The 23586-nt window shown below is 40.0% G+C and overlaps 1 protein-coding gene across 2 annotated transcripts in view; it reads right to left on the bottom strand.

Annotated features, from left to right (window-relative positions):
- Positions 1-23586, bottom strand: part of LOC110981809 (uncharacterized) — a 57135-nt gene that overhangs the window by 11237 nt on the left and 22312 nt on the right. For both annotated transcript variants that reach the window (XM_087139422.1, XM_022239746.2), the window contains exons 18-50: positions 22835-22948; positions 21989-22102; positions 21126-21239; positions 20469-20693; positions 19824-19937; positions 18501-18614; positions 17780-17893; positions 17378-17491; positions 16694-16807; positions 15932-16045; positions 15639-15752; positions 14405-14518; positions 13920-14033; positions 12774-12887; positions 12285-12398; positions 11689-11802; positions 10819-11046; positions 10193-10306; positions 9662-9775; positions 9100-9213; positions 7951-8064; positions 7299-7412; positions 6950-7063; positions 5899-6009; positions 5268-5381; positions 4874-4987; positions 4186-4299; positions 3440-3667; positions 2932-3051; positions 2573-2686; positions 1676-2038; positions 760-882; positions 153-266 (exon numbers count right to left, since the gene is read on the bottom strand). In XM_087139422.1, the coding sequence (XP_086995548.1) occupies positions 153-266; positions 760-882; positions 1676-2038; positions 2573-2686; positions 2932-3051; positions 3440-3667; positions 4186-4299; positions 4874-4987; positions 5268-5381; positions 5899-6009; positions 6950-7063; positions 7299-7412; positions 7951-8064; positions 9100-9213; positions 9662-9775; positions 10193-10306; positions 10819-11046; positions 11689-11802; positions 12285-12398; positions 12774-12887; positions 13920-14033; positions 14405-14518; positions 15639-15752; positions 15932-16045; positions 16694-16807; positions 17378-17491; positions 17780-17893; positions 18501-18614; positions 19824-19937; positions 20469-20693; positions 21126-21239; positions 21989-22102; positions 22835-22948 (4362 nt within the window). The remainder of the gene's footprint in view (positions 1-152; positions 267-759; positions 883-1675; positions 2039-2572; positions 2687-2931; positions 3052-3439; positions 3668-4185; positions 4300-4873; positions 4988-5267; positions 5382-5898; positions 6010-6949; positions 7064-7298; positions 7413-7950; positions 8065-9099; positions 9214-9661; positions 9776-10192; positions 10307-10818; positions 11047-11688; positions 11803-12284; positions 12399-12773; positions 12888-13919; positions 14034-14404; positions 14519-15638; positions 15753-15931; positions 16046-16693; positions 16808-17377; positions 17492-17779; positions 17894-18500; positions 18615-19823; positions 19938-20468; positions 20694-21125; positions 21240-21988; positions 22103-22834; positions 22949-23586) is intronic.

Raw genomic sequence — 23586 nt, forward strand, 5'->3', positions numbered from 1 at the left:
AGGAAAAACCCCAGAAGAATTTTTCGTAGAACCTATACAGAGTCAGGTAAGAACCAAAATTCATATTGACGTGTTATTCTTGCAGGAATTCGAATCCAGTGTTCAAAGATTAAAGGCAAGGAATTTGGCAGAAAGGATTGCTGCAACCCTACCTTGTTCACAGTCTTTGCCGACGTAGCCTACTGGGCATTCGCAGGAGTAGTCCATTCCAGAGTTTGTGCATGGTGCACCATTCCGGCACGGGTTATTGCCACATTTGTTCAACTCTGAAGACAGGAATCAAATACACATAAAAGACAGTCACAGACCTTTTTCTGACTGCCTACCACTTTGTAAGGGCGGTCCAAGTTTGCAGACAGTTCAACCATTGGGTGGTAACAGGTTTTTGCGTCACAACGCACTTAATCTGCTCCATCACTGTTCAAGAAAAAGGTGCTATCATTTAGCAACTGGTGATTAAATAACTATGTTAGCTTTTGCAACAGTTTGTCAATCGTATTATTTTTGTACTGATGGTCTGCCACAATTTGCCACCACTCCTTGGCAAAAACTACAACTGTGGCAGCTGTGTGCTGTTGACCAAAATGCTTCAGGAGAAAACGGATTAAAAAGTGGATGAATTTAAAGATTCTTTGATTTTTTTGGTTCTCTTCTGGCTTCCCCAAAAAGCAGAGATTGACAGGGGAATGCATGTTGCTATCCCTAGATTCATTATGGCAAGTGCCCCACAAAACTGTCCTGACTCCTATTGTTGCCTACCTGTTGGTGTTTGGCAGTTGTCACCAGTCCAGTACTGAGTGCAGGTACACGTGAACAGGCCATTTCCCATGTTGGAGCAGGTGCCATTGTTGATGCAAGGCAGCCTGTCGCAGGGTCGCACATCTGCAGCACACAAATCACAAGACGGTGGCTTAATGTGGCTGAGAAGCTAAATCCACCACTGTTCTAGTCAAGAGTGTGCCAAAGAAGCCATGGCATATACTTGTTTGGTACCTACAGTGTACATGACACTGGGATGCCGGGATCTATAGTCTCATTCTTAAAACTGTAACTCTGAATTATTCACATCGTCTCTCCTCAGTGGTATTTTACACAGGAACAATGTCTTCTAAAATTGTCAAGTTTACAGAGTATTGATAGAGTGCGGTTGTGTTTTACTGACATATGTTGATCTTAGAAACTTTTTTCTTTTCATAGTTTTTGTAACAAGCTCAAATCTGTTTTTGGGTGGTATCAAGATTGAGGAATCATGCACAGTATGGTGATGCATCTTGTGCCCAAAGTCTATGTACCATACACCTCTTTGCCATGTGGCAAGAATATTAAATGCTCATCATTTCATAGTGCAGCTGACCATGTGATGTTTTGTGATAAATGTCACCTTGCGAATGAAAGTTTCACTCAACCATTACTAAATTACATTCTCATCCTCAGGAAAACATCAATAAAGTACAAGGGAAAGCTGTCAGTTGATTTAACAACTTAATTCAAATCTTCATTCAAATCACACACAAAATGTTTTCAAAAAAGAAAGTGAAGATATGTCTTCATTAACTATAATGTCTACTTTCATATTTTTCATGAAAATTATTCTCGGTTAACAAATTAAGAATGACAAATAATAGTGAGCTCGTTAATTAGATGACACAATCCACTTTTGAATGGAATTGCCTACCTGTGTAACCCTCATCCAATATTTCGATGGAGAAGCCTCTCTCTGTTTTCTCCCCGTCGGTGAAGAATGTGATCCACATCGTGCTGCTGGTGGTGTCAAAGCCTTGTGGCCTGGAGTTCCCGGAGGCCTCAATCTGCAGCGTGCCCTGGTCCACGATGTTGTCTCCTAGCCCAACCTTCAGGGTGTCATAGCGATTCTCCGTGACAAAGTCCAGGACCTGGACGGTCAGGGTGCGGCCGGGGGACCCGCTGTGGATGAACCAGCGGCACTCCTCCAAGTTACGGTAGTTGGAGGGGTAGTTGGGGGAGTGCAGTTCAATCTTGCCATTCACAGGGACGGTGAAGTTGTTCCTGCAGCCAATGGCTGGTGGGGACAGATGGGGGTTGAATTTAGGAAGAGGATCAAGGAGAGAAGAGGGAGAAGATGGAAAAAAACATGGAAAAAATTCAAACGCAAACTCACTAATTAAATTTGAATACAAATTTTTGTCTACAATGGATTTAACCAATGCTGGCAACTTTATGGCAATTAATTAATGGCAATATTCAAGACACGAGTTCACTCCTGCACACAAGGATGGCAGGAGTGCGACCAACAATAAAGCTGGGAAAATACTGTTGCCTGTATCAAGATGGCAGAAAAGTTAACACTGATGGTTTCATGATGCAATCTGAAAGAATTGTAAACCTAACATTTTCCAACATGCGCAAGTATTGAGAGTGACACACACAATTAAACTGGGCAGATATTTCAAATGTGGATAAGGTCAGTTTGAGGAATTTTACAAGTTTTCATTTGGGGCTGCAAAAATCTCCACAATTTGTAAAGTTGACTGAAGTGTGAAAAAGCATGCATCGCGCCTTCAAGGTGACCAATGATTATTATACTATATCTTACCGGTTTCACATCTGGTTCCAGTCCAGCCTGTTGGACATGTGCAGGTGAACTCATTGATTCCATCATAGCAGATGCCACCGTTCATGCATGGGTTGGATGAACACTCATTGATGTCTGTGCATAAGCAAACAATATTTACAACATGGTGGACTTCTGGGGATATTAAAGCCTCAAGCTTGTGGGTTTTTATTACAGCTCTGGGGCACAGTGAATGCGCCCTTGGATGCAACCAAAACTATCTTAGGAACATGGAAGGGCAGGTTTTTCTGAACTCAATGACCTGAGAAATGAATGCCTGAGACTTGGTTGTCGAAGCTTCCATGAAAACTGAGACTGACAAGCAAATGAGTGATACTTACCAATTTCACAGTGGATGCCCTCGAAGCCTGGATGACAGAAACAGCGGTAGCCTGCCATTCCCCGGTTCTCGACACACGTGGCTTGATTGTCACATGGATTTGTGGCACATTCATTCACATCTGCAACATGCCAAGAAACAACAGTTAATTTCATGCCAGGCCTGTCATACACAATTATTTGATTAAAAACTGCAGGTCAGGTGTTTACATGTAAACTAAGAATCTTTACAAGTCAAGTATTAAACATTTCCTACCAGTCACAGCAATATACATTACAATAGCATTGGCTGGTAACCTATTTCTGCAAGTACAAGTACTTGACCAGGAACTTTTTGAGTACTGTTTGAAGTAAATGTAAATGTAAATCTGAAGTCTTTAATTTTGTAATTTTACCTTTGTGCATTTACTATTCAATGTCCAAGTTCTTGAGCTTTGTTCACACAGGGTTCAATATGTGGTAGTGAAATTGATTTCGAATATGACTCAACAACGTTGCTGACAAACTCACCAACTTCGCAGCGTGATCCAGTGTAGCCATCTGGGCATGCGCAGTTGTACCCATTTATCTCATCCCTGCAGATGGCGCTATTCTCACAAGGCTGGCTGGCGCACTCATCAATGTTGAAATCGCAGACTGACCCAGTGAAACCAGGCGGGCAAACACAAGTGAAGGAATTCACGCCATCAATACAGGTGGCCCCCGAACGACAGGGGTTCTGGTCACACTCCATGATTTCTGGAACAAACAAAAAGCAAGAAATTAAACAACTAGAATCAAGTCTTGACATCCTGACAAATGTGACGCAATTGAATTCAGGGCAAACACTGTAAAAGGTCAACAAAAAGCGTTTTTCCATTACATTTTGTTCTCAATTACTTCCAGCAAACATTGAAGGTTCTGGCTATATGAAGATGAGAAGTTTGAAAATGCAAGTTCTGAGAAAACATGGAATAAATTAAGAACAAGGAATGCATAAAATACTTTGGAAACTCGATTTATTTTAAACATCCAAGGAGACAAGAAGAATCACATTGCTCCTTCCCTCCCATAATTGTGAACATTGTAGTGTGTGCCAAAACAGTGGAAATAACTCAGACGTGTGGGAAACAGAAGAAACATCACTTAGTACTGCAAACAGAATCTGTACCGATGTTTTAAACATCCTTTGAGCTTTGGGAATCCTGAACGTCATCTGGCACGATGAAACAAAGCCCATACACATAACGCACTTCAAACTAAATTCCTGCTTTTACCTGTTTCACAATTTCTGCCAGTGAAACCAGCCTTGCAAGTGCAGATGTAGCCACTGTTTTCGTTATAACACAAGCCGTCGTTCAGGCAAGGAGAGCTGTCACACCTATCCAGGGCTGAAAATGGAGAAGGCAAGCATTGGTTACAACAAAGGCAAAACAACACTGAAATAAATTTGTATCTGTAGACTAAATTAGATTATAAACCGTGATAAAGAATCTGTTGACCTAGGCTTTTGAAAGAGAAAGGGTTCCACTTCAGCTAAAATAGAAATCCTAGCTTTAGGGACTTGGCCATGTTGGATTGTTACATTCCCTCGCAGCAATCTAATAAACAATGCTTTCCGTCACTCCACCAGGAAACAGTGTAATTATCTCTATCTTCACCGTTCAATCTGTTCATTGAAAATAACTGCACATGTTGCAAGGCCTACAAATGTATCACAGGTCCACGAATGAAGCTTGCATTTTAGAAGTGCGCGGCAAAGATTTCAATTTTATTCTTTCTGGTAAATACACCACACCCAAGGATTCCAATACAAATATGCAAAGAGATGGAGTACAACCATGTCATGGAATTGACAGGCTTTTACTTCCAGTTTTTCAAGATACAAATCAAGAGCTTTGTGCATTTTTTTTGCCAAAAAAAAATGCCGGACAGTCCAAAACGACCACTGAACTCAGAACATACTAATTTCACAGTTGTCGCCCATGAAACCACTGAGGCAGATGCACTCATAGCGGTTTTCCTGATTGGAACAAGCCCCACCGTTGCGGCATGGTGAGGAGGTGCACTCATCAATATCTAGAAGGCAAAAAAGAACACATAAAAGTAAGTTAGCAAGCACAGGATTAGTCTTGGCTAAAATGGAAAATGTTGTATATGAAACCACCTGCTGAGAAATTCCCATGTATCTACAGAAAATATCACTTCACAGGTGTACAGGTCGAGTAAAATATTTGAAGCACCAGTCACAGAAATAGAAATATCACGTAATTACTTGATACTGAAATTTTTGTTGAACATTTTTGTGAGCTTGGCTTAATCCTGCTCAGTGGTTTGAAATGTCAGCAGCAAAACTCACCTATTTCACATCGCAGTCCTGTCCATCCCGGGGCACACTGGCAGCGGTAGCTGTTGACGAGGTTGTCACAGGTGGCTCTGTTCAGACACGGGTTGCTTACACACTCATTGATATCTAATGTAGGGAAAGAATGAAAACAATAAATGAAAACATGTAGCCATCAATGGTGACAAACAAAACAAATCAGCAGTTAAAACATCCTTGCTTACTACAGATAGATAGCAGATTGTTGGATCTCATAAAATCAACATTAATGTTTTATGGTTCATGTTTCAAAAAAAATTAAAAATTTATAGCATAAACAATAGGTCTATATATTGATAATGTTACACTTTGTTTACATTTATGTTTTCTTTTGCGAGCTATGAGAGGACGACTGATCTAAGGATCCACGAGGAAGCATAAATTTCAACAGAGAAATATGCCATAAGCATGTAGGCCAATTTGGCTTTTGAATTAAAACAATTTCCTGATGTCACAAAGGGATTTTTCTTGTGGGGTCTTGATAGTTTTCACAAACTTTCTAAATGGAAAAATTCTTTAAAAATTCCTGATAATGGAGAAACTTTCTAGCCTGGGGGCAAGTATTTAGTTGTGAAATATACCATGTCCGAACTGATAGACTGTTTACCTGTATCACAGTTTTCACCCATCCAGCCAGGGTTGCAGGAGCATGTGTACAAACCAATCAAATTGTTGCATGCTCCGTTGATGCATGGATTGGATGCACACTCGTTGATATCTGTGGCAGGAACCCCAAGTTTTTTTGTTCAAATAGGGCTCAAGGAATCATGGCTTACAGGCAATACAAAATCATGGGGCAAAACTGGATCACATGCCCCCTTGAGGGAATTAGGGGTGCGTTTTTCACATGCATGTAATCACAAAACTTTTCTTGACTTATCCTACCAGTAATCAATTTCATCCTCACAACGTTGTTCTGGGTCATTGAGGAGACATGAGAGCCTCTAGAGGTGCTCTGTCCTGTTCAGTGTTTCAAATGATTTAAGAGGTAACATTTGAGTGACATAAGAATGTCACAGTCTTTTTATGAACGGGAAACGTGGCCATTCAAGAGCAATATTAAAAATAACAGTATCCTTGCACAAGTCCCTTGAGTAATTTCAGTTATGTGCCATGGATAATAGCTTAGTTCATTCACAACAAACATGGTTTTTGCTTAAATTTCTATCCATACTAGTACTGAATTTTCACTTTTCATCTACATCACTGATAGTTCTACCCGTCTTCCAGATTCATATTCTCAAAATATCATCACTGTTTACCAATGATTTTCCAAGTCATTTCCTTATCCAAGTTGATCCTGCTCCCAAGATCTACAGTCCGTGTCCTATCATTGATAACTGCCAGTACCTCAGCTCAGCCCGACAGTTGAACTGTTTAACTGTTCATCACACTTTGATTACTGCTGTACCATTGATAGCTGAGTTACCCTTTTGAACCACCCTTCTTAGAGGTTAGTCCTGTCACTCCCTTACAGTATCAAAAATAATCTAACCAATTATTTTATGTGGTCCTCATCTATATACACCACTACAGAAAGCTCACACACCTGTATCACTCAAGTTGCAATTACTTGCCCCTCTGTATACACCATAGCTAACAGGTTGGTACCACATTTCCCACTAGATTCATGCATCAAACATTAGTGATCCACATACCTATCTGGCAGTTAAAGCCAGAATATCCTGTACGGCACTGACAGTCATAGGAGTTGACTCTATCTTGGCAAGTGCCACCATTCTGGCAAGGGAAACTGCCGCATTCATTGATGTCTGAAAACCAACGTGAGAAGCAGTAATTATAAAATCAAATCCCATGCAGAAATCCAAAAATTACAGTTTGAGTCCGTTCTGTGGATGTACTCGATCCAACAAACTGAGGGATAAAGACTCATCTGAACACCAGTGATGAATAAAAATTATGCTACATTTGCTAGGCATAAATTAATCTCCTTTCAGCATCGTGAGCCCCCAGAAGTTTCTTTTATTATGGCCTGTCTTCACCTACCAATGTCACAATTGGCTCCAGTGTAGCCCGCCTCGCAGGAGCAAGTGTACATGTTGCGACCGTTGATACAGAATGCTCCATTTTGACACGGCATTGCCTCGCATTCATCCACATCTGAAAAGAAACGACATCAGTGCACATTGACACAAAAGATTAGGGTGATTCCAGAAATGAGGGGTCCATTTTTTTCATGTCCCAGTCAAAATTGACATATGATTCTGTAAGTTCAGAACACATTTCCTAATTTCCAAGAGTGATGAATTAATGCAAATTATTTGCCAAACTAGTAGCAATAGTTTGAAATCAATTCTGGAGATATTTCTGTGTCAAACAAAAAAGGTCAGATATAACAGGGACACAAAAATGTCACACTTTTGGACCCCTAATTTCTGGAGTACCCATAACAGGACAGTAAGTGAACTACAGTTGACTCCAGTACATGTACATGAATCAAATCATTCATCACCCAATGAATTTTTATATTTGGTACCCTACCATGAAGTGAAATATTATATATAGACAAGGATTTTGTCACTTCGCAACACAGTTACCAAAATTAAAATAAAATTTTTGTTGTGGTCATTTCTTTGGAAACCTTTTAACTATAAAAAAAGGAAAGACAAAAAGTGGTGTCCACTGTTGTTGACTTTACCTTCATTGCAGTTCATACCCTGCCAGCCTGCTGGACATCTACACTGGTATCCATTGACGAGATCATCACAGGCACCCCCATTGATGCATGGATTCAGCGCACATTCATCAATGTCTGCCAGGAAAGTTTACATTCGCTACAGTAAATTGGTTTACACTGTGTACAATTTTTCATGCATTTTGAGCTTGTGTTCTGCTACATTTAGTGAAAGGGCAAAGTCTATCGGACCAAGTCTACCTAAAGATCATCGAAAGAGAACCAAACCACTTGTCAGTTTGGGGCCATCTGTGTCATTTTGAAGAGGTTATTGAATATCTTGGGCACTGAGTTATATATTGGAAACACGTGCTTAGAGCTTATTATTCCATTTGAATAATTCACTATTTAAACTTGAATTGAATTCACTTCAATTCGATCGAACATCCAAATATTCCATCTTACCGACCGACAGATTGTTTATGATTAAACAATACACAAAATCAGTTGCAATAACTCACACAATTGTACATTATAATCACTACAATAGCTTCTCACATTTACGAGTATCTCCAGCCACAATTTAGCAAGATTTAAGAGACGAACAATTCTTCTTGCCCTGTTGAAAATGTCTATTCCTTTGAAACTTTTTTAATGAATAATTCATTTTTGAGTCGTAAGATTTCAGTCACTTTTCATTTGAATCTGCTTGAAACAAGCCTTCATATTGCAATTTTTCTCATATAAAACAAAAGAAAATTCTCCCTTTTCATGAATTTTGTATTCAAATATTCAAATTCAGAAAATAATATTCGATAATCGATCAAAAAAATATATTTGGATATTTGGTACAACCCTACATGTGCTACACCTGACTGTGTTTCTATAAAGATGAAAATGTAAAAAAACAAAGGTTGTGTGCACATGGTGAATGCATTTGCATCACCCTTTCAAACCAACCCTACCCTGGAGTCAGTTTTCCTTTTACTGAGCAGAATACTTTTTGCGAAAGTATAGAGGGTCTGTTGCAGCACAGCTAACTGCTTAGCAAGAAAATGAAATTGCATCTTAAATCTCATCCTTTTACAACTATTCAAATGAACAACTTTTTTCCCCCTTTACTGTCTGGTGATCATTCAGGTACATTATACTTTACTGTGGGAGGACCCTTACTTGTAGTACATCTGACTCCTGTCCAGCCTGGGGCACACAGACACCTGTACCTGTTGATCTGATCCATGCAGGTGGCTCCATTACTGCAAGGGTTGCTAGCGCACTCGTCAATATCTGTCCAGAAAAGAAAAAAATTAGAAAGATCTCATATACACATAAATTATCAGTGTTTCAGTGCAAGATACTAAGCTAAAAGAAAATTAGCCGAATGGGAAAGACTGGTACCCCTTTCATCCTTTGTTTTTTAATTTTCAAATGATAAATGGAAACTGTTGTCCGATGATAGGTACCTGACACTAAGCTAAATATTTCGATGCCTCATCAGTCATAAATTGTTTCCCCGTGGGTCCTGGTTGGGAAAGACAATGAAAACTGTTCAGTTTTAGAGAATGGAGGAAAATTGGGTAGGAACCGAGAACCCAATCCACACATTGGCCTGGACGGGATTTAAAGCAGAGTCACAGAGATGGAGATCAAGGGAAGTGCCGCTGCACTAATTTGAAGGAGTGTGAAGATGTTATTAAACATGATAGTGACAGTCACCATTGTCAAGAATACTCACCAGTCTCACAGTGTGTTCCTTCAAAGCCAGAGACACAGGTGCATGTGTACGAGCTGTCGCCATCGGTGCACGTCCCACTGTTCTGACAGGGACTACTTGCACACTCATTGATGGCTATAAGGGGCAAAAGCACATTATGTGAATATCATCAACATTAACAAAATATGAGATTTTTCTATGACAGTAGACTTCAGTGACAAACGGTTGAAGATTGGTGCCTGTCATGAAAACGGTCCAGCTCGACCAAGTTATTCAACAAAATTCCTATCAGCTGAACTCAAGTTTTCACTGTTTGACAACTTCTTGAAAACTGCACTTATGGGGAAAATGCACTTTCTGTTACCAAATATGTGCAAATTATCTGTGAAGTTCAAAAATAGTGGCATTTACCATCAGAACACCTCTATATCAATAGTTCAGTTTCTGGAGTTTCAAAGGGGTAAATGCAAGAGTTCATTTTATTTATATTCTTCCCACATTTGGGGATCTCATAGTATCAATTTCAGTCAAGTCAGTTCCAATATCACTCACGTATTTCGCACTTCAGTCCAGTGAACCCAGGAGCACAGTTGCAGGAGTACATGTTGATGCCATTCACACAGGTGGCTCCATTGACGCATGGATTTGACACACACTCATTGTACTCTGCAGGGGATTAAAGTAGATCATCCTGATAAGCAATAGAACAATGGCAGCGATGATGCCCTTGATCAGGGCAGTTTTTTGCAATGCTATCTCAGCAACAAAGAGTTAAAGAGTCGTGTTCAAGAAAGTAGCTGGTTTTTATGGAATGATTCGCTGGCACTCCAAATTGCTGAGAAGATTAGTTCAAGTCGTTTTAAAACAAACTGTTTTCATATGATGCCCACACTTAGCAGGTTCTCTCAACAAGCCAATCAAGGCTGTGGCTACTGTCTTTACCTCCATTTGTACAAGCATTTTTTGCTAGCCACAGCCATCCTGAAGCCACATCCAAATTACATGGTTACAGCTAGAGATGAATGGGATTATCAAAAAAATACATTGAGGCAATTAAATATCGTTGCCAACCAAGGATGAACTTTCAACAAACATTGGCTACCCACATAAAATGGCAGTCAATATGTGCAGACAAAAGAAAGCTCAACAGGCAGCACAATGTGACTTTGTTCACTCACCGTTCTCACAGTTGGTCCCATAGTAGCCAGCGGCACAGTTGCATCGGTATCGGTTGACACCATTCTCGCACGTGGCCCCATTCAGGCAGGGGTTGCTGCCACACTCATCCAGCTCCTGCTCACAGGTCTGACCCGTCCAGCCTGGCCCGCACTGACAGGTGAACGTATTGAGCTGGTTCAGGCAAGTAGCCTGGTTGCGACAGGGATTGCTGGCACATTCATTGGTGTCTTAGAAATGAAAGAAATGTTCATAGTTTGTACACAGATTTCTCTAATATTGAACTTCTAAGTATTTCAAATAACTGTGAAATATTGCTAGATTTCTGAAAGCAAGACAGGATTAAACTGTATGCAAATAAAGAAGCATTAAATAATTCATTCCTTTCAAGCAACTTCTAAATACTTTGTGGCAAAGGCTACAACCTTTATTATGTTGTCACGCCAAAAGTGCATAGCTGTACTAGATGAGCTTTCCGCATCTCTAGTTTTGACTTGGCCTTTGTAACATTCCAAAGAACTCCAAAGAAAACTATTTACATTGAATTACAAGAGCATTTAGCTTGCCAGAAAAGAAATATAGTACTTTTTTGTGTTGTTGTTCAATGTCTAAGCTTACTGAGGCAAATATGCGCCAACCAAGAATGATCGACTGCATTGGAAAGAAGCATTTTTTTTTTGCACAGGCCTCCAACATACACAGACTTTCCATCAAAAGTTCTCATTATTTTGTTTATTAAAACACTGAAATGAAGGCACATATATTCAGGATTCCATTCCATATCATTTGAACGTCCTACACTAGTGCCCATGGTGTAAAATGGCCGCATCCAGCAGAGCTCCAATAGTGCACGGCTAGTAGTCTGTCCTTACCTGAGTCACATCTAACTCCCTGGTATCCAGGAACACAAGCACATAGGAACCCATTGACGTCATCATTACATGTAGCTCCATTCACACAAGGATTGCTGGCGCACTCATTGATGTCTAAGAGAAAAAGGGGTACACAAAGCTTGCATGGTTGAAAATTCTCTCAGATAACCAGTTGCAAATACAAAAGTAAATTTGATTTCAGAAGAAAACAGCTCCAATACATTCAAGAACTGTGTCTGTCTAAATCTGAGTTATTGACAGCATGTCTTCTTTTGACTTAAGAAAGACAAGAAATTAGTAACATGGACCATGTAAACAGTAGGGCAAAGTACTAGGTGCAGTTCTATGACTACCTCCCCTGCAGCCTGAAGGATTTTCTTTTCTGATTTTCATCTTTAACAGTCAGGAATAAAAATTAAAATAAAAGATTGCCAAATACTGTCTACATGCAATGCCCTTATTAAACCTACTTGCATTGTTCCATATCACACTGCAGTTACTCTCAGCAGAATCGTTTATATCATGCAGCGCTAGGGCAGTTTCGGGGAGTAAACTTTTTCCAGACTCATTTTGTCTTCAAAATGACAGCTACTTACCAATCTGGCAGGTGACACCAGTCCAGCCTGGGGCACACTGACACTGGAAGAGGTTGATGTCATTCAGGCAGGTTGCGTTGTTCAGACAGGGTGTTGACAAGCACTCATCAACGTCTGGGAGAACAAGGAAGATTTCACTTTCGTCAGAAAAACCCACATCCTATGCAGACCTAACTTCAGACAGTCAAGTTGTTCGTTAGCATGACTGCTGCTAATTTCACCCAAAAAACTGTCATTAACCCCAACTGATATAATAATCAGCTATCAGTAAATGGCCTGCTAACCTTTATATAAAAAGGTCAGCATAAAAAGTGATGCCACGCATATGAGAAACAGCCGCTGGCAATTACCCACATGAATGCAATTCTTTTAACATTGTGCAATGTCTCCACCAAATCCAGACTTTGAGACTTCTTGATGGAATTTGAGCAACGAATTAAAGCCCCCATAAGTCCATTTAAGCCACAGAAATAATAAAAAAAGGCTCACCTTCCTCACACGTGGACCCAGTGAAGCCATCACGGCAAGTACATAAATATCCATTGACTTGGTCCTCGCAGGTTCCACCATTCCGACATGGTGAGCTGGCACACTCATCCACATCTAGAGAGAGATTATATGATCAATCATGTGCATTAACACCAGGACGTTTGCTCAATTACTTTTCACTTATGAACGCTAAAGGATGTCAGTTTCATCCTGTGCATTTTTCATTCCTAACCCCATTCTATAGGGTTTTCCCAACAACATCATCCTCTAAATTACACCCACACCCCCCCGACATATTCTCCTACATTGTCGTGCTGAGCCTTCTCAGTTATTACTAGCAGTCCTTTTGACATCAATTTTGTAAAAACTGGACATACTGTTCTCACAGGGGTCAGTCAATTCCTGTTCCGCAAGCTATGGTGTCATGGGCTTCATCAGATCAATGGTGGATACAGTTACAAAATGAGGAATATGCTAAAAGCCTTTACAATAAACAGGGACATCCAAAATGAAAGGGAAAGCAAACTGTACTGAGCTTTCTTCTCATCTTGGTGAACATTTCTCTCTTCAAAGTTACCATATAACCCGCTGACAGCAGAAGACTCAGGAAAATGGAAAGGTTCTCTCCTAAGAATAAGACCGAATATACAGGGCCACACATTCACCATCTCCCCTCTGCCGTGCACTACTAATCCTTATCTCAAGAGCAAAGTTATTGATAAAATACTGTATCCCCTTTCAGAAAAGGTGTGTTACAATCTGCAAATTGTGCAGGGGTGGATCCAGGATTTTCCCAAAGGGGGCATATGACCCTGGATTTTCCAAAAGGGGGTGTGAACTAAAGCAGCAATGGTGAAATGCTAGCAAGCAGGCAGTGCAAAACCCTTACAGCATGGGGTCCAGGGCCATTTTGGCTTCTAGGCGAGGAGTAGGTGCTCTGTGGTGCAATTTCAGGCAGTATGACCCTTTTTTCTTCTCCCTCCCTCCCTCTTTCTCTTTTCTTTGTTTTTATTTATTTTTTTGTGTGAAAAGGGGGGGAGGGGCATATGCACCCAGAAAGCCCCTGGATCCACCTCTGTTGTGTCACAACGCCCCAAGCAAAAAGATCTTGACAAGCACCAACAATTCAGGTATTATCCAACTCACTGGTTTCACAACGTATCCCTGTCCAACCAGCCTGACAGGTACAAGTGAATTGGTTCTGCCCATTGCTACAGAGTCCACCGTTCAGACAGGGATTGCTCCCACACTCATCATAATCTAAGATTTGAAGGCAAAATGACACAACAGGAGCTGAATTATTAATACAGAATTATTACCGAACAAGAACACCTTCATTTTGCAGTACAATACACATTTTCATAATATAGCAAGCACAAAATAGATAAATACGAGTTCTTAGTTCTTTTCCACAGCAAACAACTAGGCCACATCAAACAAAATTTTTCTATGAAGTTAAACTTTAAATGAACTCATCGGTAGTTTTAGACAAGCAAATGTTTCAACATGCTGATGTTCTGATAATATCAAAGAAAAAAAATTAAGCAGCAATTTCAATAATGAAAGTGTCAAATGCACTTTGACCATCAGCCAAAAGTCTTGTGATAAATCAGTATACTTGAGTGTCTCACCTAGTTCGCAGTTGGTTGAGGTCCAGCCTGGAATACAGCGACAGGTGTAGAAGTTAATCCCATTTTCACATGTTCCACCATTCCTACATGGGGTACTGGCACACTCGTTAATTTCTGTGGGTGCAGAGAAGGTTGGCAAAAATGTATTGCAGATATTGCTCATTTCACAGACAAAAAATTGTGGACAAAATCTGCTGGGTTTTTGATACGAAATACAATTGTATCTTAAACAACTGAACAGGAGGAAGGCATAAAGAATAGAGTAATGTTGGGGAAATAGTGGAAATCAATGGCCGGAGGTACCCAGACTTCATGATTCTAAAAGCATGAGAACTAAGTATGTCTAAAGCTAAGTTGCTGACAGCATTTTTTTTGCCTAAAAAAAAATAATAAGTGGACCATCTGGGCCACATAAACAGTATAATTAATAATTACTTTTTAAGGCTGACTTTTCAATATTACGGGAAGATATGCTTCAGTGACTAACCCCTTGCCTCAAATATTTGTTGGTTTAAACATTCGGGAGTTGGACACTAAAAATGACTTTACAGGTAATGGCCACAGAAACAACCATGGACTTGTGCGCAATTATCAAATCAAAGTCAAGTTATTAAGTTGTATCTTCATGAATAAGGCACACGTCTTTGGAGTCACTGTAAGAATACAGCATGATTTGGTTAAACTGTTGAACACAGTTATGTATAACAAAGTGATCACTTATTTTCTCCATAATTACGGTATGACATCCATAGCAAATTACATTTAGTGGCAAATTGGAGTGATGAACTATAGTTCAACCAACACCACCCGGACAATGGACAATGGATGGTCCACTATCTGGAACTGCACACAAGGGTATGGTCACACTGTTCATTATCAATAGCCAATGTAACTTACCAGTTTGGAAGGAACCATTCCCATGAAAATAACTGCACGTGATGCAAATGACCATGTGAGCCACAAGATTTGCAGCCAACATGGCCAATGGCAAAATGTGAGTGGCAATGGGATATATATTTCCACATGGGCCCTAAGCTTCCAGTGTGGCTGTACTGTAACCACTCATTGTTAGAAAGTAAATGACTAATGGTTGAACTATAGTTCAAACCCAAACTTGTCACTGATTTGTTTTCAGTGAAGAGCCCGTTGATTCAACGATCATCTCAGTGGCGTTTATCACTGTCCAAATACGACCGTTGACTTAATTTTCAAGGCAGGCTGTCTGTCATCATACCTGTCTGACAGTTGTCTCCTGTGTAGCCTGGTGCACATTCACATTGGTATGCATTGACGAGGTCCTCGCACCGAGCTCCATTCAGGCAAGGATTACTGCTGCAGTCATTAATATCTGTAGATAACAAGCCCCCCAATAAACAAGGCCAGGCAGTGTCAAAGAGCTCAACGTTCCATTATTTTTCATTAACCTCATTTACATTATTTTTTTTGGCCAACAACTCCTTAACAATACCATAGTATGAAACCGTGCAGCAACTGTAGTAACATTTCTTATTCTTGAGCATGACTTACCTGTTCCACAGGTGACACCAGTGTATCCAGCTTGGCACAGACAAAAGAAGGCGTTAACACCCTCAAAGCAGACACCTCCATTAGTACAGGGGCTGCTAGCACATTCAATGGATTCTGTGGGAAATCAAAGTGATGTGGGGTCTTTCAGGTGGATTCCAAAGCCACGACTCAAATGGTTCTGAGGAAATTTCAAATGGCTCTGAGGAAACTAAATGTATGAAACTACCAACTCTCTTTGGTTAATAAATCAACAATCTTACAAGAAGTAGAGGTATTCTTCTCCCTCATACAGTTACTGCCCTTCTTTATGATCGCTAGGATAAAGATCCAATGGCAATATCTCAAATAGATCAACTATTTCACAATATAACAAACGAGTCTGTATGTCAGAGAGTTAGAAGTTCACTCTTCACCAGCACGGTCGCATTCTGCAACAAAGAATTCCAGTCAGGGAGATTTTGTATTTCACATGGGGCACAAGGGTGTTTTTCACCAACCACAAGGTAAAATTGAGGACTGTTGGAAATACATGGACGTTCTGCTTAATTTTGCCTTCGACCCCAAAAGGTATTATGACTGTGAATAAAAGTGTCAAGGGTTGGTTTCAAACTGTAAGCTTTAGAACTGGCTAAAGCCTTGAACTCAGATTATCCTCATCCCTTGATCCTTGGGTTCTGTTCAATTTACTTTCTTGATAAAACACCTCATTACACGTTTATTCCCTTTATCAAGCAGCTTGATGATTTGCCATTTTAATCTCACCAATATTACAGAGAGTCCCTGTGAAGCCTGGAGGGCAGCGACAGAAGAACCGATCGGTTGCATGGGTGCAGGTAGCTCCGTTGGCACATGGCCCGCTCTCACACTCATCAATGTCTATTATGGAGAAGGAACAAGGCCTTAAAATATGGCTGTTTTTTTTTTTTTCAAAATTACATTCCATTAACAGTTTTTAAGTTTAATAGCCCCACCTACAATTTGGAAAATATTTTTGTCTTTTCTTTGTTGGAACCAGGCAGAAAAAGTTCTCTCACAGCCAAACAGCTTTATCAGTACCTTATAAAAAGTTTACACTTCTTGTATAAAGGTTGTAAATTTCAGCAAAGATGAGCCTATAACTGACTATGATAAATTTGAAGAAATTGTTCATTTCAATTTTTGACACAATTTGTGCCAACTAACGTGAATACTGACTCTAAGATGTACATATGTACTTTGGGTGGGGGAAAGAAGACGGAAAAAAAACAAAATTATGCTGACTACCTCTCTTATGCAAATACCATACCAGAGAAAGGAAAGGTATGTAAAGCCACATCACTTCCCTTGCAAATTTTGAAAGGGAAGCAACAGATTAACAGTTGTTCTTGAATACAAGATGACAATCCACAATGTCAAAATTAAAGTAATTGAAAGTCAAGAAGCTCCTCACTGGTCCTGACAATTTACCTGTCTCGCAATTTACCCCCGTCCAGCCTGGTGCACATTGACAAGTGTAGCCATTTGTGCTGTCCACGCAGGTTCCCCCATTGGTGCAGGGCTGACTGGCACACTCATTGTTTTCTGCACAGGACGAGACAATGTAACATCACAAACTGCACTTTCCAAATGGGCTTACCGCTTACGGCCTGAGCTCATAGTGCAGACAAGAATGACTGCTTAGCAAACTTATGCAGCGAGAGCCAGTCCCAATTGACATGAGCGATCGCAATCGGTTTTTGTTAAATGAATATCTTATGAACTTGGTAAATTTGTTTGGTTAGCAATTCTATTAAATTTTTAGATATAAGCCTTTTAATATTTAAACAATAACATTCATTTATTACTGCAAAGAAACAACAATGGTTTCACCTATTTCGCAGTTGTTGCCGAGCCAACCAGTTGGGCACTGACAGAAATAAATGTTGTTCCCGTCTGAGCAGGTTCCACCATTTTGGCAGGGCTGGCTCCCGCATTCATCAAAATCTGAGAGGAAACAATATGAGAAACGTGAAAGCAAACTTCAACATAGATAGAGTTGCTGCCATAGGATAAAAATCTATCTCTTCCAATAAAAATTAGTTAAATTGGCTCTTTTGTCTGATGACCTCATCCTCAAAGCAAAACCAATGATTAAAGAAATGGTCTTAGATGATTCTGCCCAAGTTGATACACAATCACTTTTGGTATGAAGTAAATCGAATGACAGGTTCTTGGTAGCAGGTTGCAAATGTTTTAGTTTTGATGAAAAAAATGCAGACAGCCGTGTTTAATAGTCTGTATGAGTGCAATGGCAAATGGGGCACTGTAGCACTTTTGAAGGAGACTGCTGAGCTCTCTCTGGGAATGCATTACTTAGTGAGCTGGATAAAAGGCTAGTAAGTTAGGCAGCCTTCTTCCATTACCCTAACTACCAAGGTTTTAGTTATTGATGATGCTCAGTGTGAATGCCACTTCACTAATTCACTATACACTAACTGTATCCATTTTTCCTATGATCATGAAAGTGACATTCTTCTGTTGATTACTGTCAATATTCTGTTGCTTTGTAAAATATCTAGTTTTAAGCAAGGAACAGGTCACCGTAACTTACTGAATCTGCATCTATCTCCAGCAAAGCCCGGTGCACACGTGCAGGTGTAACCATTCACTCTATCAACGCAGGTGCCACCATTCTCGCAAGGGTTGCTAACACACTCGTTTATATCTGCACATCAATCAAGCCAAAAACTGACAATTAAGCAATGGTAAAATTACAAGGATCACTTATTAGAGAGTCAACTATGGCAGTATCAAATTGTATCTTGCTCTTTTTCTACTTAAGCAGTTTTAGAAGAACCAGTCAACTAGACTCTTCTGAAACGATGTGATCTCTCAGCTTCAGTGACAACAGTCTTCTGAGGATACAAAGAGTATGCTGTGCAAGACGCCAAGTCAGCTAATTCGGCAGTTCTAGGCCAAAATCATTCACCCCCTCCCCCATTGACAAAAACCATAAGCATTAAAAGTATGTAGCGTTCTTGTGATGTACCCCCTGGCTGGTACTGTACCCCCCCCATCCCCAACACTGGCAACTCGACTGGGCAGTTCCTCTCAGAACCACGCAGCAAGCAGAATAGAGATCCAGCAAACTTTACAAGTTCATTGACTTGTTTACAGAGTTGTATGGTTCTCTCATTATTCCAAATCAGGCCTAGTTTAGTCTACTTGTATTAAGCATTATAACATTTGTAAGCAGAATGTTTGGACTACGAAAAATAGAAAAAAACAGATGCCAATATTCTACTGTACTTATGAGAGTACTAGAGTGTCAGGCATGGAGTATGCCAAAACCAGTTTCATTAGAACGTTTAAAACAATTTGTTGCGTATGAAAACAATGCAATTCAAGTTTTTGTCACATCTCGGTCACTAACAAGGGAAATAATGGTGTACAGAGTCCCATTAATTTTTTTTTCTACAACGAGGTTATCCCAGAGAGGATTGGGATGTGTCCTAATGAAGTCTGCTATTAATCTGACAAACTGTGCTTGGAAAGTAGTATTAATTAAACTGTTGATTTCTTTCTCTGCAAGCTATGGCCTCATTGTTGATGGCTCTACTGCCTCTGATAAAAAGAACTGAATGGTCACAATGTAAATGCATGAAGTGCACCAAGGAGGTTAAAAGTCTGAGGTAGACAGCTGCCAGTCTACAATGTGAAAGCATCAAATGTCAAAGAACAGCAGGATTCATTTGGGAAGAGGCTACATCTTTGTAATGTTCCAGGGTAGGGTGAATGAAGGTCATCTAGCTTCTGCGACTTGATAACATCTCTTTCGATGCAATAGTCATGATTGGGAGGAATCAGCAGATGTGATGTATGCTATAAGGCTGCACCAAATCTTTGGTTCAGGAAAAAAAATAACCAGTCTCACCAATTCCACAGTTGGGGCCTGTGTATCCCATCAGGCATCGGCAGAAATAGGCATTAACACCATTAAAGCATGTGGCATTGTTGAAGCAAGGTCTACTGTCACATTCATCGACGTCTGTTAACAGAAATAAAAAGCATTTCATAATGTTATTCGACAGGAAATTTCACTTTTCATATGTTATCTCCAGGTGCAGTAAAGCTTGCCTCCTTTGGTGACCCATGGAATATTGCACCTTGGGAAACAGAGCACACCACTGATCATATCGGGAGACCCGTTTTACTACACCACTCAAATGCAATCAATATTTGTGCAGACAATCAATTACAATCACCTGCCTGAACTCTATGAAGAGTTCATAATAAATTTCAGCAGAGTATATGACACAGTTTTTCCCTTGGAAAACCACATTAATAACTAGTGGATTCACCCAATCCTTGGGTATTGTCAGGGAGAGGGTAGAGCTCTATGAGGGTGGAGAGAGAGTGAAGAGGAAACACAAACCACCAACGATGGAAGAGATCGACAAAGAGGCACTTTTATAAGAAATTTCTTTTTCTCTTCAGTTTTTCCCATTTTTGACATGGGCTTGGGAAAGCTCTCCCCTGCCCCCTTTGCAACACCCATGGCCCAAGCAGAGAAACATACCTATTTCGCAGTTAGCACCTGTGTGGCCAGCAAAGCAGTTGCAGAAGTACTCATTCAAGCCATCAACACACATGCCATTGACGCACGGATTGTTGGCACACTCATTGAAGTTGCTTTCGCAGTTGAAGCCGGTAAATCCGGGGGCGCACAGGCAGGTGTACGAGTTGATCCCATCCACACAGGTCCCTCCCTGGCGGCAAGGTAGGCTGCTGCATTCATCATTGTCTGCATTTCAATGAAAGCACAACCAAGACTGTTTCTCTTTGCACTACATTTTGGCACGCTACATTCTGTGGATGCTTAAGAGCTTTTCAAGTAATACTTTCACAACAGCACCTTCTTAGAATTATCTGAATTTTGATCTTCACCGGGAAATGAGGATCAAATTTCAAGACTTTGCTCGGGAATCACTTCAAGTCCTGAATTCTTTTCAAGACCAAATTATTAGCCGAAATTTTGCAAATATGTACATATTTCTTGCATGCCCGTGTAAATATTTTATAAAAAAATAAAACATTCATATTTGTTGAGGCCTTGATAACTAATTAAGTCTGATTTCTACCCTGCCATCTGACTTTTAGGTTTGTTTGAGGACTTTTGCAAAGGACTAAAATGACAGTCATGCATCAGGTTACATACTTCAAGGAGTCTACTCACTGATTTCACAGTTAATGCCGCTGAATCCAGGCAAACACAAACAGACAAATCCAGCCCGTCTATCATCACAAGTGCCTCCATTTTGACACGGGTCATTAGTGCATTCATCAATGTCTGTCCAAGAAAAAATGGGTGGAAATTGCAAGCACTATTGAAAACATATGGTAAGTATAAATTCACTACATACCATTCTTCTTGTTTTGTCTGATGTGGCCAAAAAATAACCGTTTATCAAAGTCCAGAGACTTCAATTTGCAGTCCTAACTATCTTCGCCATTCCTTCTGGTCAAGAACCCGTCACATGGCCGTTCTTAAATAGTTGACAAAGTAACGGTTGGCTGTGTACAAACACAGTGCACCAATTTCCTTGTGTGGAATGTTTATGACTACACAGGAGAGAAACGTATTATAACATGGCTAGATGTTTGACAAAATAAAGTAAAAATGTTAAACAAAATCAATTTAAATTTATAACATTTAAAGTAGGATTTGACTTTGTGACTTGAAAGGCATTTACATTTACTTTAAACTTTGGTTTATGAGAATGAATACTGATAATATCCAGTTCCTTTGGCTCCAGCATTATCAGCTCTACATTTCTGATCTAGTCTTAAACGTTTAAAGCCGGCTAAGCAAAGCATATATATTCCCTTATTATTAAGTACACATAATTTGTTGCTCTGGCAACATGGCCTAAGTTTGTGACTGATAATATGGCAAAAAAAGGAAGGAACGATGGTCAATATATTCTTCATTATTTAGTCAAAACAAATCTCCTTTTTCATAGGTTTGACTCCAGTCATTCCCCAATTTCCAAAGGTTGTCTCATCACCACGGCTGAGAATCTCAAGACTGCAGCTTACCTGTCTCACAGTTCAATCCAGTGAAACCGGCCAGGCACGTGCATTCGTATCTGTTCTGCAGGTTGGCACACTGTCCGCTGTTCTGGCATGGATTGCTAGAACACTCATCGATATCTGGAAAAAAATTGTAAGTATATCCAGTACAATGAGTGAAAACATTACCTCATTGCTGAAGGATGCACTGGGAACTCAGACGAAATGTAAGCGATTGATAATATTAGGGATTATAATCGTTTGTAAAACACAACATCCGGCTATAAACTGGTACTGAAGGTGCTATGACCATTTTAAATAAAATGATAATACCCTAAGACCATGTTTGCCCACATTTTCATATTTGTTAGAAACAAGAATATTACTCTTATATTCTCCAATGTGGAATTAAATATTTAGAAGTAACCTCTCCCTTCCCAAAACAGTGTTTTGAGTAAAATGAAATAAAACAAACAAAACATAAACAGCATGCAGTGAGAATGCCACCAATATGGCAGACAATCACTGGTTTTGAGCTATAAGTATGGCAAGTAATTTCATCCTTTGATGCTGGACAATATTTAGCTGTCTCTACAAAAAGTAACCTTCACTCTTTATCTCAATCTTTATTCTGCCCTCAAATGCTGCACAATTTCAGGCAATGTACATAATCCAATAAATAAAACTACTTTGGCCTTTTCAGCCACCAATATTAATCAGTGTACATCCAGGTCCATCTTCACAGGTACCCATTTATATACCTGTTGGACAGAGGAAAGTGTGGGTAAAGTGTCTTGTCCACAAATCACAACCTGCAACCACCTGTGTGCTAGATTCGAACCACCCCCCCACGACCATGTGGCAGATTCTCACCTCTTTCGCAGTTGTTCCCTTCCCATCCCGGCACGCAGGCACAACTGAAGCCGTTCAGCATGTCCGTACATGTTCCACCATTCAAGCAAGGAATACTGCTGCAATCGTTCAAGTCTGACATAGAAAGTAAACAAGAAAAGAAATATAGTAGACAGAGGTCACTATTGAAATTCAAGCACAGTAAGTCTAAACTTAAACCTACGCTTACAAGGGCAGATCCAAGAAAGACTGATTTTTTTTTAGAAGGGGGGCAAGGATGGTTTTCAGGAGGAGGGCCAACATTTGAGGGGTAAATTACTGCAAGTAATCATTATGGCCTTTCTAAAGAGTGGGCCAGCATTTTAAAGCTTTTTACATCTTCCTTACATTTTGTGACAAGGAGGGAAATGAAACAGTCTGGCATATCGATTCCTTGGAGGAACTTAGCTTGCCAGAGTTTACTTCCCACTGCACGCCAATGGAAAACTGCCCCAAAAATGGATTTTTCTTGCACCTTTTGTCACTGTATACATAATTCTCACAATATATTGTAGTTTTTAAAGGAGCACAAATGCTATACAAGATACAAGATGCTATACTTTCAGAAAATAACCAATAAAATGAAATTCTTAATCATTTAGGCTTGCGGATTTCATGACAAATGTCACATTTTCCATCAAAAGCGGAATCATTTCCTGTATGAAATCCTTTTTTGCATGCAACTCCTATTAACTTTAACTGGTCGTATCATTTAACAGCACCACTGTACGGCT

The sequence above is a fragment of the Acanthaster planci genome, linkage group LG07 (assembly GCF_054643075.1).
Source record: "Acanthaster planci isolate LZ-2023a linkage group LG07, COTS_SCS, whole genome shotgun sequence".
Classification (NCBI taxonomy): domain Eukaryota; kingdom Metazoa; phylum Echinodermata; class Asteroidea; order Valvatida; family Acanthasteridae; genus Acanthaster; species Acanthaster planci.